Source organism: Montipora foliosa, chromosome 6 (assembly GCF_036669935.1).
Source record: "Montipora foliosa isolate CH-2021 chromosome 6, ASM3666993v2, whole genome shotgun sequence".
NCBI classification, from domain to species: Eukaryota; Metazoa; Cnidaria; class Anthozoa; order Scleractinia; family Acroporidae; genus Montipora; species Montipora foliosa.
The window spans coordinates 55,424,559-55,440,189 of NC_090874.1; the positions used below are offsets into that span (position 1 = coordinate 55,424,559).

The 15,631-nt window shown below is 40.2% G+C and overlaps 1 protein-coding gene across 1 annotated transcript; it reads right to left on the minus strand.

Moving 5' to 3' along the window:
- Window positions 1–390: 390 nt before the first annotated feature.
- On the minus strand, window positions 391–10,710 carry LOC138007794 (cytochrome P450 3A8-like). Its single transcript, XM_068854870.1, has 5 exons — window positions 10,246–10,710; window positions 7,420–7,625; window positions 6,523–6,808; window positions 2,955–3,258; window positions 391–1,918 (listed from the first exon to the last, which is right to left on the minus strand). The coding sequence occupies exons 1-5, from the start codon at window positions 10,594–10,596 to the stop codon at window positions 1,536–1,538; spliced, it is 1,530 nt and encodes a 509-aa protein (XP_068710971.1). The 5' UTR covers window positions 10,597–10,710; the 3' UTR covers window positions 391–1,535.
- Window positions 10,711–15,631: the final 4,921 nt, after the last annotated feature.

Sequence of the window (15,631 nt, forward strand, 5' to 3'; positions counted from 1 at the left end):
TTCCGTCACCATTATTCGGCCTGTTTTCTCGTGCTCGTGCTTGGTCTTTCTTCCACTGCTCGTTCGTCACTATAATTTTGTTTCTTTTACCATGATTGGGGCTCTTTCGCCTGTTTTCTCGAGCTTTAAGTCCCTCTCTTTCACCTTAAGCATCGCTTATTCGTCACCTGCTCACTGTTACTTGGTTTTTTTTCTCATCTTTCCTCATCGTTGGGCATATTAAATAGATACCTACGTAGCTTGCTTTTAATTTGGTTGTCTTCAAAATCTTTGCTTGTCTTATTAGAACGCAGTGTCAAAAGCAGTACGCTGGCCATGCAACTTCCCGCCAAAAACACCCGCTGTTTCCAGTTCATGCAACTTCCCGCAGACAACGGAGCAGACAAAAAAGCAAAGCAATGTCGTTTATTGACTTAATGAATTTTACGCCAAAACAAAGCAATGATTCGTGAACCGAAACAATTTTCCGTAAAAATTGTCAACAGTTGTCTATCACTTCTCACGTGAATACTATTCAGAAAAGTTTGCGCTGCTCTTAAAATTCTCGCAAATCTGTAATCACTCTGGAATAACTCTAAAATTTAATAACAAAAACTTTAATACAAATTCAAAGATAAGCATACCTTCCAACTCTCGCGGTTTTCCCGGGAGTCTCCAAGTTTTTCATCAAATCTCCCGGTCTCCCGGTTAGAGCACCAAATCTCCCTGGAAATACCTACCGTGGCCTAACTTTTTCAACATTTGTTCACTAATTTCATTATCTTCTACTTTCCGCCGACAAAAAAACCTAAGCCGCATACCACGCTAGATTGTTTCTAATTGTCAGTGGAGTGACTACAACAACTCAGCAATTGTTTTGTAAACAACAGCGCTTAGCGACTGGCTTAAAAATTGCGCGTCACATTCTGTAAAAGCGAACTACATGTATTTTCGACGAGTCGTGATTGGCTAATTCGAGATAAAAAAAAAACAGAGAAAAGAAAAGAGAAGATAGGAGGGCCAACCATGTCAGGTACAGCCTACTTCGTTTCAATCGCTTTTAGAATTAGGTAATTTTTTTGTTATTTCGTCTTTAGTTTTACAACGCCCCTTACCGTGGCTACCCAACAAACTTTCACATTTGACAACTACGTGTAAATACGTCACCTCAACAACCCATGCAAAGATGTTCAACCTACAACCGTGCGAACTTTGCAAGGGGGCGTAATTGTCAGTCAAATTCGTACACCCTTATTGGCAGATAATTTGCAAAAAAAACTTCGTTAGGTGGCCACGGTAAGGCGCGTCGCAGTAATATATTCTGGTCGGATGCTTCCCAAAGCTTTGACGCAACAAAAAGCAGAACCACCATACATACTGTAATTATTCATTGAGTCCTGGCCTTTTCTGAAAAATTGTGGTCTTTCCTAGTGAGTTCTAAACCTCAGAGTCGAGACCAAGCATTGAAGAAAATGACGCCGCGATGCTCCTTAAATTGTTTTAGATTTTTTTGAAATTAATAACATTTGCTTTATCCTAAAAACTGCTTTATGGCATTACTCTCGCTTGGTAATCTTCAGCTTGATTTCTTTCGCCACTAATGTAGCCCTGATAATTACCTCAGGTGGGATCTTGGTATCTTGCGCAGTCTGGAAACTGTATTTCTTTAATATACGAGCCAGTACCAGCTTCATTTCCATCAGCGCAAACCTCATTCCAATACAGTTATGAGGACCGTGGCCAAATGGCATGTAAACATAGGGGTCACGTGACTGTTTGGCTTCAGGAGTAAACCTCTCTGGGTCAAACTTATCGGGCTGGGGCCAAACTTTGGGGTCCATATGGAGGCTGTAGATTGGGATTGTTACCATAAGGCCCTTTGGAACTTTCAAGCCTTTTAACAGACAATTCTCGGTGCATGTGCGTATAGTGGCGATAGCTAAAAACCCAAAAATATATCGTTGGTATTTTGTCAACATGTACTGTTCACAGGTAAAGGTCTGAGAGCTGACGGAGGGCTAACGCTCGAAACGTCAGTTAGAACCTTATGATACGGTTCAATTCAAGAGAATATGGAAACTGTGTTTGACAATGTAATATAGTGTAAAGTTGCCCACTTGGTTTCAGGGGCACCCAACGAGCATATAGTTCAAAACCACTGAAGCCTAGATATAGCCATATTTTTATCCCCTAAAAATTTTTCATCTGTTCGGATTTCTTAGCTGTAAGTCTAGTGATCCGAAAATTATAGGGACGAAAACTTCCTTTTTCGAAAATTTCAGCCAGAAAAAAGGCACCCGAAAATTCTAGGTGACCTTTTTAGGGTAAAAATCCGTTAAAAATGGGCAATTATACCATTTTTCAGATGTTCGAAAATCCTAGGAGAAGCAGGCAAGCAAGACATTTCACAACAAAATTTGTTAATGTTCCGAAAATTCTAGATCTCAAATTGTCTTCCGAACAGATCTTGTCCGAAAATTGACGTTGGGTGCCCCTGACTTGGTTTGCTCAACTTGATAGTTCGTGGTAAATTCTTTGATTTCTCTTGGCAGTTTGTGGAGCGACCCTTTGTAGAACTAACGCTTTGGTAGGCAAGGAAACACTCATTATGGAAAAAAATGAAAGTGATCACAGACTAAAGAACAGGGCCTTACAGGCAGTAGATTTTGAAAACCATCGACAACAGTCTAGATTTTGGAGTGCACGCTATTGAGTATCATTCTCCTCATTCTCCTCCATTACGAGGTTCAGAAACTACGGGATCTTTCAAGAAAACAATAGTCACCAGGTGGTTTTCTAACAACTTCTCAATGCCAGTTTGAACCTTAAAACACAGAAATGACCATACCCCTGGAACCTCCAACCCTCAACCTGCAACTTTGCCTTAAACTTTAACTCAACTTTAACTTTAGCTCAACCTGCAACTTGATGTTTCCGGTTTTCATACAACACCCCTGAAAGTCATCCTTCCTCACCTGGTGGGTAGATTCTCAGGGTCTCTGATATCACCATGTCCAAATACGGCAACTCATTCACTGTCTCGTAGGAAGGCATTTTGCTTTCGTCATCCCACACACTGTCAATCTCCTTTTGCAGTTTTTCCTGAACATCAGGATTAGTAGCCAGGAAATAGGCAGCAAATCCAAGTGTATTACTACTGGTTTCATAGCCAGCAATCAGGAATATGACACTTTGTGCCAGCACCTCAACATCAGTCAATCTCTTTGTCTTTGGTAGGGTTTCATCCTGAGCTGCTATCAGCATAAGATCCAGTAAGTCCTAGTACCAATTTAATAATAATGAAATAATAAACAATTATTGGATGAGGTTGAGCATGATATCATGCGAAAACCGAATTCAATAATTGTTTTATTATACATTTTTCACATAATTCATCCTCAGAAACAGAAGCGAAGCGTTCAGCCATTTTGTTTCTGAGGAGAACACTCCAAGGGGTTGAGTAACCAGGCAGACGTTGAACTTGACATGATAAATGTAATATCTGCAGCAGATATTACATTTATCATGTCAAGTTCACCACAGGCGGCCCAGAGTCGGAAGGTAAACAATTATAAGGATTTGTATGGGAATCTCGATAACAGACTGAAAAATATATTTACCCGCAAAAGTTCTCGATAAAAAAGCCGTACTTTATTGTCATGGTGAATTTCTTGCTTTTTGTGTGGTTTTTTGCCTGATTGAATGCGATTTAAGCGACTTCTCAAATTCCCGAGTCGTCACTCTTCCCTAAATAAAGGAAAGGCTGGCAACTCATTTCTAACTTACCTCAGATCTCGCCGAAAAAATTCACACTTCTCCGGTATCAGTCACGCTCAAACTCCGGCGATGGCTACACGGATAAATTTACTTCCCCTTGACCAAGTTTCAAGGTCCAGCGAGTATCCATTGCTGAGAAACTGCGAAAAATATTCGAATTTTCAAACTCCTTCGAGGCTCGCTCACAACCAATTTTGACACGGCTGGTCAACGGTTCACTGAGCCTCCATACGGTGAGCGCAAACCTACGCAAGTGTACCCATAGTTGGGCAGAGCAAAACAAATCCCAGACTCGTCCCCAAATATCTGCCTGGGGTCATGTTCGAGTTTCTAAATCGGCGAACGATATTAAAAGTTCCACACTGAAACCTTAAACACAGCTCCCATCGCTTTGGTTGCCCCACCGCATGTTATAAATCCGGATTTTCATCGAACTCCGTAAGTACTGAAGCTGTTTGAAGCCTCGCGCGTGCAAAAATCCCCTCGTCCGATGACACTCGACACCACGGCTGTTTTTTTGTTGTTGCTGGAAAAAGTATAGTTTTGTTAAGTGAATTGCTTTGAGCCAAAGAAATCACCGCACCGTAATTTCTACTGTCCAAAAGACAGACAAGCGAGATTGTAACTCGGATACCTTTCAGGTATTCCGAGTAATAATTGTTGGTTTTCGATCGATATCGCTTGATGCATGCAGCGCACCGGTGTGAGAAATAATTTTGAACATTTCAACGCAACTGGAAGCGCAAAAACAAAGCACAGATGATTTCATTTTCCCTGGACTCTCAACAGAAAAATGTGTCCAAAAGGCTGAAAAGGTGCAGCGACCTTTTCATATGAATTTCTTCTGCAGTCATGATAATATGAGTTTTTGACGGATGAAAAATTAAACAGGATTGTGTTTCATACACTAGTAAATACCTTCGACTGCGTTTCAAACTCCATCCAAACAGCTTCAGTACTTACGGAGTTCGATGAAAATCCATGCGGTGGGGCAACCAAAGCGATGGGAGCTGTGTTTAAGGTTTCAGTGTGGAACTTTTAATATCGTTCGCCGATTTAGAAACTCGAACATGACCCCAGGCAGGTATTTGGGGACGAGTCTGGGATTTGTTTTGCTCTGCCCAACTATGGGTACACTTGCGTAGGTTTGCGCTCACCGTATGGAGGCTCAGTGAACCGTTGACCAGCCGTGTCAAAATTGGTTGTGAGCGAGCCTCGAAGGAGTTTGAAAATTCGAATATTTTTCGCAGTTTCTCAGCAATGGATACTCGCTGGACCTTGAAACTTGGTCAAGGGGAAGTAAATTTATCCGTGTAGCCATCGCCGGAGTTTGAGCGTGACTGATACCGGAGAAGTGTGAATTTTTTCGGCGAGATCTGAGGTAAGTTAGAAATGAGTTGCCAGCCTTTCCTTTATTTAGGGAAGAGTGACGACTCGGGAATTTGAGAAGTCGCTTAAATCGCATTCAATCAGGCAAAAAACCACACAAAAAGCAAGAAATTCACCATGACAATAAAGTACGGCTTTTTTATCGAGAACTTTTGCGGGTAAATATATTTTTCAGTCTGTTATCGAGATTCCCATACAAATCCTTATAATTGTTTACCTTCCGACTCTGGGCCGCCTGTGAGTTCACAAGCTATTGTGAATTGATTGAATGCTCTCTACCAATCAGATTTTTCATAGTGAGTCTGATGTATAATAATAGTTCTTAACGTTGTCATGTGTGTCACTAGGAGGAATTGCTACTTTCAAGTGACATATATCCACACTTGGGATGCAGCTCTAAACAATCACTTTCCAGGAGGATCAAAGAGTTCTTGTCATACCTAGGCTGGCTGGTGTCTAATTCAACATTGCTGCTTTAATATTGCAAAGTTTTGGAAATTGTCCATCTCTGTCATTCATGAAGCTGGCCATTGACATTTTTGGGCATTAACATGAAAACATATATGTCAACTCTCACAGATTATCCGGGAGTGTCCCGGATACTGAATGAATCTCCCGTGATAGACCCCCAAATCTCCCAGATAAAAGTGACTTTGGACCTTTTCTCTGCTGTAAGCAAATAATTTTGTCCTACATTTCTGGCTTCTGGATATGCAAACTTGTGAGTGCATCAGTATGAAGGATTGTAATACTATGGCAGTAGACTTTTTCCGCATACAAAAGGAGCTGTTACCCTACAAGTCCCTTGGATTCAGGCAGATAAGAATTAAATTTTACAGCTCAAAGGATGAAAATCACACCTCCATAATAGCCCACTTTTTCAGATGTGCGGTGCAATTTTTTTTTTGTTGTGGTGGGGAAGAGGGGAAGTTAATTTAGGGGGTGTCAGGTTCTGGGGGAAGGGGGGTCCAATTTCTGTGGGGGTAGGTTGATGATAGGAAGGTTGATGCAAAGAAAAAATCTCCAGACTTCTCTGTGAAAAGTGTTCTTAACCTGCCGTAAACTGCCACAGAAATTAAATGTGATTGCTCTGAATTTTTTTTTCTACTTGGCTTACCCGCTAATAAAATTATTAATACTACGTTTGAGCAACAGAATCAGGATTCCCCACTGAAATTTCATGATAAGAAGCTGCAAACATCCCTTTAAATATTGGGGAACTATGACATCAAGAGGGCACTGTAATATCACCACACAATAATTCTTCCACCCCCAACCCTCAACAAACTCCTGTCCTTTTGACATGCATAATTAAAATTGCCAACATTATGGAAGAATGTAGACAAGACAGATATAAACAATAAAGTTCTGATTTACCTTTCTTGATGAATTGCTTTCTGCAGACTTCTTGGCAGCAATGATTTGCTTTGAAATGTCTAACAGCTCTTCCATGTTATGTGTTAAAATTCTGGGAAAAGCATTTATTATTTTACCTCCAAATGGTAAAAGAGTAAGAATAGTGATAATAACTCTTTGAAAAGTCCTGCCAGTGATAGCTCGTTTGGCTGCACTTATGGCTGGTTCATCGGGATTGTTCTGTGAATCTGCTTGGATTCCAAATGCACATTGTAAAATGACATCCATTGTAAGTCCCTGGAAATAGCTACATGTCATCAAGAAAAAAAAAAGTCTTAAGAAACATATACTTTACTATTAATCTAAAAACTAGAAAAATTTATGGATATGCAATTTAACCTCCCCACAAAAACTACAAATTAAAAACACACTCCATTGCCATTGTCTTTATCAGTTTTAAAGTTTTAAAAAAGTGTTGTGTTGTGTTGCAGGTTCAATTCCTAATCACTACTTAGCATTTGGGTTGACTGCATTAAGGTCCTCTACTCTCCTCCACAAGATTTTTCTATGCAGTTCTCTGATCTTAATTGCCAGCTATTATCAAAAACCAGAATTCAAAAAATATTCTTCTCCTTTTAATTTGATTTTATTTTCATTATACCATTGATTCCTAAGAGTGAGAGTTGATAGATTTTACTCTGTCTAACGCCAGATGATTTTACTCATCGAGGGCGCAGTCCTGGGCAGTTCAGGTGTCAATAGGTTAATATCATGATTATAATTTCTTCACTCGTAAAAAGATTAATTCCAGCAACCCACGGCATACAAAAAATATTAATTTCTCAGGTGTGATATCTCTGCAGATTTTTTCCCCTTAAGAAATTCATTTCTTCAAGCATCAATTTAACTATTTATAACCTCAAGATGTCAAAACTTTCTCCTGTGCTTGAAATCTCTTCAAACTTTTTCATCAACATGTCACAAGCTGAGTTCATTAGTGGGACCATCTGCTTCATTTTATGTGCACTGAAAGTTGGAGTCAGAGTATTACGGATCCGTTTCCATTCGTCACCTTCAGCAACAGTCAACATCTTATCAAAGGGATCTCCAAACTTAAACAACACCTGCACAAGAAAAATAGTTACAATTGAAAGTGAAGGATTTAGATTTTTAAATCTGAAGTTGTGTCAAATAGTATAGATAATCATATGGTTTCAAGTTCAATTTGGAATTAATTTGCACAAGTGAGTTTTTCAAAAGGCTGGCAGCTTGCAATTTTAACACATTCATTTGCCACGTCCCTGAACTGTCCTGGACTGCCCCTATATTTGATGAGCGGAGGGGTTGGTGCAGGGTTGGCGCAGTGGTAAGATCTCTGCCTTCCAACCCTAAGGTCCCGGATTCCATTCCCGGTTCTGCCGAGACTGGAATATTTGGCGACCTTCTTTCCCGCGAAAGTTCACTCAGCTTTCCATCCTTCTGAGGTTGGTAAAATGAGTACCAGCATGCATGGACTGCTCAGAACTAAGCGGCTGCAATTTGCGCCTGTATATATGCTTACAGTCCGCTGGGGGTAAAATTGATCATTGTAAAGCGCCCTTGAGACGTTAGTGATAAGGGCGCTATATAAATGCACCACTTTACTTTACTTTGAGTAAAATCATCTGGCATTAGACAGAGTAAAATCTATTATGTCCCACTACTGGGAGTCAATGGGTCAAATGGGGACATTAGTGCAAATTAATTCCAAATTGAATGAGAAAAACAGTATGATTACAGTATTAATAATATAAACGGGAAAATAGTCGCGTAGAGGAAGTACCTGTCGTGAAGATCTTATTTCAGACAGGAATATTCTCAATTGAGAAAACATTTCTCAAAGTTTCCAAACAAAATTTTTGCCAACATTTTACATGATATCGTTGGCTCAGAGATTTCCTATTGTCTTTCAGCCAACCATAATCCAGAATTTCGATGTGTAATTTGAACTGGTGTTACATTGTTTACACTGGTATTACACTTGAACTGCACTGCTCTTAGCCAATCAGAATCAAGTAATTTTTCACGTATATTATTATTTTCTCCCCTCCGACTGGGTAAGAGAAATCCAGTTTTCAGGTCACCAGAGGTAACATTAAGTGCAGAAAAGAGGACGTACCAAACCAGGCATTCTTATTGGTCTACAATCAAAGAAAGCCATATATAGTCACTCAAATGCTTGTAGCCCTGGATGGTGCAATTTTTGCGTGATTACATGATACACACGCAGGCGTTCTCGATGTTTTTTTCATGTCTATTATATGTAAGCGAGTCTGGCAAATATGGCAATTTTTGTAAACATTCTTTGGATAAAAATCCCTGGTGAGGTACTGGTCAATCTACTCTCTTGTCGCAATCTTTGCTTGTTTGTCACTATTTTGTTCTGCCGTCCATTATGTCTTTGGGCTAAAATCAGCCGCCAACAACCAAGAATCGCTCCAGTGGAAGCCTCCGAATATTCATTCTACATTCACCAAACATGGCTATCTGTTACAATCGAGTTCAACGGGCTGCAAGAAGATTTTGTTATGCGGCTATATTGGCACAAATCCTGGCCCTCATTGTTCCTCGCTTACTTGCTTTTTACAAAATGCTAATTTACTATCGTGTATACCATGAATATCAAGACCTATTACAAGTTCTTTTTTAAATGCAAACTAGGATGTATAAATATTTGCATTGATAATTATGTTTCAGTTTTGTTTTCGTCGGTTGTTTTTCAAAGCTGAGAGAGACGATCAGATCACATAACAATTACAACTGATTTAATCAGTCCAGTTGAGACGTTTACCATGAGGACATGTACAGGCAGTAACCAGTAGGTACAACTTCGATTCAATAACAACAACAACGTTAGCTAGAACTTCTCACTTAACTTGAGCTCGCTCGCGTAAATCCGAAACTTCTGGACAACAACAAGTCTTATGTAAACAGGCTATTAATAGCGAACTCGTGACTATTAACTTAATTATAGAAATTGACAACTTCGTTTCTAGAACGTTCTGGAACAACAAGAAAAGGTAAGGAAACTTAGAAAGATCTAGATATCATAACAGTTTCCCTTTGAACAGGGAGTTCGCGCCGGGGTGCCTCTGGGATTTTCCTTGATAATGTTTATGCTAAGACATCTCTTTTTAGAGATTTGTTTTATGTAAAAATATCAAATTTATGGAATGCCTTACCTTCTGATCTAAAATCTGAATCTAATCTTAATGTTTTTAAGAATAAGTTAAAAACATTCTACTTCACTAGATTACGTGTTGTATTCGATGCTACATTCACTTTGTAGGGGACTTGATGTTCTATTGTGTTATCACCTGCCTTTGATGGCAAATTGATTAAATAAATAAACAAAAATAAAATAAGTAATCACAGCATTTTTCTCATTATGTGAAGCACTGGTAGATTTTCCAACGACTACAAATTGCACTCCCCCGAATTTTGTTCGTCTTTGAAAAACCTTAGTCGAGCTCATTTATTCCAAATTTCTCCCAAAGCTACATATTACCATATGTATCACCGCGGTGGGGATAATGACGTCATCTCAAGGAGTATTAATAATGAGGGCCATATATTGAGGGGCGAGAATCCTGTTTAGCTCCTCATAGGGTTCATTTGACCGCGTACTCTTTAGCCCTAAACTTATAGAAATCGAAAATGAGGTTAACCTTAAAGCAATACTCATTGACGTCGTTTGTAGCTTACCGGCCGATCACGAAATGCTTGAAAGTCCTTTATGTACACTTGCTTCACCATTTCCAAATCTGCGACAACCAGGGTCGGATTTTTCCCGAAAAAAATCATACCGAACACATCCCCGTACTTCTTGTAGTATTCGTCTATCTGCATATGAAAAAGACCTTTATGCCTTATCAAATCAAGCATGTGGCCGATAAATGGAAGAGGCATTGGTCCTGGAACCTGGTCACCAAAGATGTTCTTCAGGGTGCGAAATGGTGCAATCCCCCAGAAGTAAACAAACAGGATTACGATTGTAGCGATTGTAATTGTCCAATATTGAGAAAAGACCTCTTCGGGCAACTTAAGCAAATCCATATTCTGAAGAAATAGCTTTAACGCAGCCTTTGCCAAGTTGTCTTCAAAATTGATGAATCAGCTTTAACCCGAAAACTACTCTCGAACGCTTGTTTACGTTGGATGTACGTCATGTGTAAAAATAAATATTTCCAGTGCCTAAGTCACGCAACGATTCCTTGCTTAGGTAACTACTTCGTGTAGGTTGTCACATAGTGGTTCGCGAGTGGTCCTCGTGCATAATCAAGCAACTAAGGTGAACCGTTGTCGTTGACGGATTAGTCGTTATGTCTGGTGGCCATTGCACTCACCCCACCGGGAGGGCCAGCCATTCGCCTTAAACACAAAAAAACTTTAGCGTCCTCACTCATCCCTAGCTATACTTTACCGTCCTTACTCATCCTTAGCTGTACTTTCCCGTCCTTACACATACGTACTGTAGCTGTACTTTAGCGTCCTTACTCATCCCTAGCCGTACTTTAGCGTCCTTACTCATGCCTAGCTGTAATTTAGCGTCCGTACTCATCCCTAGCTATACTCTGCTATACTTTACCTTCCTTACTCATCCGTCTTTACTCATCCCTAACCGTACTTTAGCGTCCTTCTTCATCCCTAGCTGTAATTTAGTGTCCTTAGTCATCCCTAGCCGTACTTTAGCGTCCTTCCTCAGTCATCCTTAGCTATATTTTAAAGTCCATATTCATCCCTAGCAGTACTTAATCGTCCTAACGTATCCCTAGCCGTGCTTTTAGCGTCCTTAGTCATCCCAAGCCGTACTTATCCGTCCTTACTTATCCCTAGCCGTGCTTTGGCGTCCTTAGTCATCCCAAGCTGTACTTAAACGTCCTTACTCATCCCTACGTAGCTGTACTTAGCTTACGTACTCATCCCTAGCTGTACTTTAACGTCCGTACTCATCCCTAGCTATGCTTTACCGTCCTTACTCGTCCGCAGCTGTACTTTAGCGTCTTCACTCATCGCTAGCTGTACTTTAGCGTCCTTACGTATCCCTAGCCGTACTTTAGCGTCCTTCTTCATCCCTCGGCTGGACTTAAGGGTCCTTACTCATCCCTAGCTATATTTTACCGTCCCAGTTAATCATCCGCACTGCTGTACTTTACCGTCCTTACTCATCCCTGGACGGACTTTAGCGTCCGGCCTTACTTATCCTTAGCTGTACTTTAGCGTCCTTAGTCATATCCCTTGCTATACTTTAGCCGGCTCCTTAGTCCTCCTTCAGCATGCTTAGTCACCTTTAATAAGTTCTTTAGCATCCTTAGTTGTACTTTGGCGTCCTAAATCAAGTTGTTCTTAGCCGTACCGCATCATCCAAAACCGAAATCAGTTAGCATTACTGCTAATCTCTTTTCTGACGTACTTTAGGGTCGTTACTGATTGAAAGGAAATTCTAAATAAATACTTAAAAAGTACAACAATTATTGAACCCCGCAGAAGGGAGCTCTTCGTTAAATGTTCCATTCTCGTAACACAGCTTATTGCGTTCTTTTCTTTGCCAACTACACCCAGCTATGAGCATTACTGTTTGACTTTAAATCAAATAGTGCTAACCACCGTTCTTCACTTAAAATTTCCAACAATATTAGCGTGCTCAGTGTAGATCCATTACCATTGTCTTCTCCATCAGAAGCTACGTTGTACGTAGAAAAATCAACAACTGTTATTACTTTGGACTTTTCAACTCTATGTAAAGGCTTCCCAAAAGCCAAAAGCCAAAAACTGCAACAACAAGATCTATTCGAAAGACTTAACCAGAAGGAAAAGATTCAATGTCACTGATCAATAACTTTCACAATTTCTTGACACATTGTGGGTAGCTCTTCCTAAAAAGTTCTAGAATTGGTATGGGATTTGAACGCATTGCGGGCATCCCACTTATGAACAGTGACGGCCTTTATGCACCGGTCATTAACAGTCTGACCCCTTGACATATGAGTTGACATTATGAAATTAATGACCGAGCAATTCTTTTCAACATAACTTCTGATGGAGAAGACAATGGTAATGGATCTACACTGAGCACGCTAATATTGTTGGAAATGTTAGGTGAAGAACGGTGGTTAGCACTAGTAACATTTGATTTAAAGTCAAACAGTGATGCGCAGAGCTCGGTGAAGTTAGAAAAGAAAAGAGCGCAATGAGCTGTGTTACGAGAATGGAACAATTAACGAAGAGCTCCCTTCTGCAAGGTTCAGTAATTGTTGTACTTTTTACGTATTAGTATCTCCTTTCAATCAGTAACGACCCTAAAGTACGACATACAGAAAAGAGATTAGCAGTAATGCTAACTGATTTCGGTTTGCGGTACGGCTAAGAACAATTTACGACGCCAAAGTACAACTGATGCTAAAGAACTTATTAAGGGTGACTAAGCATGCTGAAGGATGACTAAGGAGCCGGCTAAAGTATAGAAGGGGATATGACTAATTAAGGACGCTAAAGTACAGCTAAGAGGATAAGTAAGGACGCTAAGGTCCGGCCAGGGATGAGTTTATAAGGACGGTAAAGTAAAGCTGCGGATGAGTAAGGACGGTAAAGTACAGCTAGGGATGGGTAAGGACGCTAAAGTACACCTGCGCATGGGTAAGGACGGTAAAGTATAGCTAGGGATGAGTAAGGACGGTAAAGTACAGCTAGGGATGAGTGAGGACGCTAAAGTACAGCTAGGGATGTGTAAGATTGCTAAAGTAAAGCTGCGGATGAGTAAGGACGGTAAAGTACAGCTAGGGATGGGTAAGGACGCTAAAGTACACCTGCGCATGGGTAAGGACGGTAAAGTATAGCTAGGGATGAGTAAGGACGGTAAAGTACAGCTAGGGATGAGTGAGGACGCTAAAGTACAGCTAGGGATGTGTAAGGAAGCTAAAGTACACCTGCGGATGAGTAAGGACGGTAAAGTATAGCTAGGGATGAGTACGGACTCCAAAAATACAGCTAGGGATGAAGAAGGACGATAAAGTACGGCTAGAGATGATCAAGGACGCTAAAGTATAGCAAGGGATGAGTAAGACGAATTTGACTTGCTTTTTGTCCATCTTAACTCTGTATTCGATTAAAACCTGTCCCAATCTTTAGTTTACTTTCATGGTTTTGCACGAAAAAACCCATCATCTGCGCAGATTATAATTATATGAAAACCGCTGAGTTTCGCTACGAAGCCGTGTGCTATGATTTTTTGTTACGTGACGACTAGCCTCGGAATGACCGGGTGTATCGTGATCCAATTCACCCCCGTATGTAAGTCGCCCCTATACGTAAAGTAACGTTACCATCCCCGGTGACGCGTCACGCATCATAATAATAATAACAATTACCGAGTTAGTTAATAATAACAAAATGAGTTAGCCGAGTGAAGAAACGAGGCTGACCAGGTGGCAGCCTTTAATAGAGCCGAAGCGCGAAAGTGTTGTGTATGCAGAAAAAAATTCGGTCGCTCCAGAAAAAATGGAATAGGCCACCTTCGAAAATATCATAATATATACTTAAAAATATGGTCCCGAGGGAAACAGTTAGTTTTGTTTCTAACATGGTTAAGATCTCAGGACCGAATCGATCCGTTAAAATCACTGACCACTTTACATGCATGTCTGCAAATGTCATCTATTGCAGAACCTGCACACTATGTAAGAAGACCTACATAGGCGAAACAGGGACAAGATTGGCGGAACGCTTTCGCGAACACCTAAGAAATGTAGAAGAAACGACACAGATGCATCAAAATGCGCCTCATTTTAATCTTCCTAAATCACTCCCAACACAATATGACAATATGACTGTTGCTTGTAATCTCGCAATCTGATTGGCTAATTTTCCGTTGTCGATAAGAGTCTAGACAACGCTGTACGTGTCATGCTTGCGTCAATTTGGCACGCTATGTAATAGCCAATCCGGAACGCCCATTTTGGTAAATAAACCAATCATATTGCGAGAAAGTTATTGAACACTGTGATGATGAATAACATTGTCTATAAGAGTACAGATAACGCTGAACCACTTTCGATTTGTTAAATTATATTGATAGTCTCGTTTGCACTAGCGACAGCTACTAGTAATCATAATAATAATAATAATAATAAAATTAACAACTTTATTTAAGTGTCAATGGATTTAGCACAAGAGGACTAATTGGTGACACTGACGATAATTAACTCAAATCAAGTCAAATATTGTTTTTTGTGCACGCACGTTGCAATGTATATATGATGTTTGCAAGCTGAGGTCTTGAAAATGCTGTCCGAGGCCGCAGGCCGAGGGCAGCTTTTTCAAGACCGAGGTCATAGTTTTTCGCCATAAGGACCGACCCTTAGCTGGTAAATAACATATTTTTTTTCCTCTCTCTTTCTCTCTCGTCCTCTCTGAAATCACTTATTTAAATGTTGACTCGCTCCGCGCTTGATAGCGAATGCAGTATTAAGTGACTTACAAACTGAACGTTTCAAAGAGAAATATTTTTATTTTAATCATAACCATTACAATTTTCTCAAATTTGATTGGTGCATTAACTACTTTATTTTTCACTAGTAATTGTGTAGGGTTGAAATCGGACAGTGAAATCGGACAGTTGGCTGTAATCGGATACCTGAAATCGGACAGTTACTTCAGCCAATCATAGTAAGTGCACTCAGCTTAATCCATCAATCACAGAATTTATCACAATAACCATAGCAAGAACCACTTACCCTACCAAACTGGGAATTTTCCAAAATTGGGAAAAATGGAAATGTCAACTGTCGGGATTTCCATGAATCCCGCCTGGCCTGTGACAAGACGATCGCTAGAAATCATCGCGCAGTAGAATGTAACACGTGCCATCGAAGATTACACATAAAATGTGGCAAGATAAAACCCCTCGAGTTTGACCGAATTAAGGCACAAACAACCAACACATAGCTTTGTGATACATATTTATGGTCGCAATTACCGTTCCACTATTACTGCGATTCATCTGATTTCAAGTATCAGACTTGGAGAGGATTTCAAACCCTGATCTATCAACTGAAGTGATATTCCAGACACGTTTGACTCCGACTATTACCAT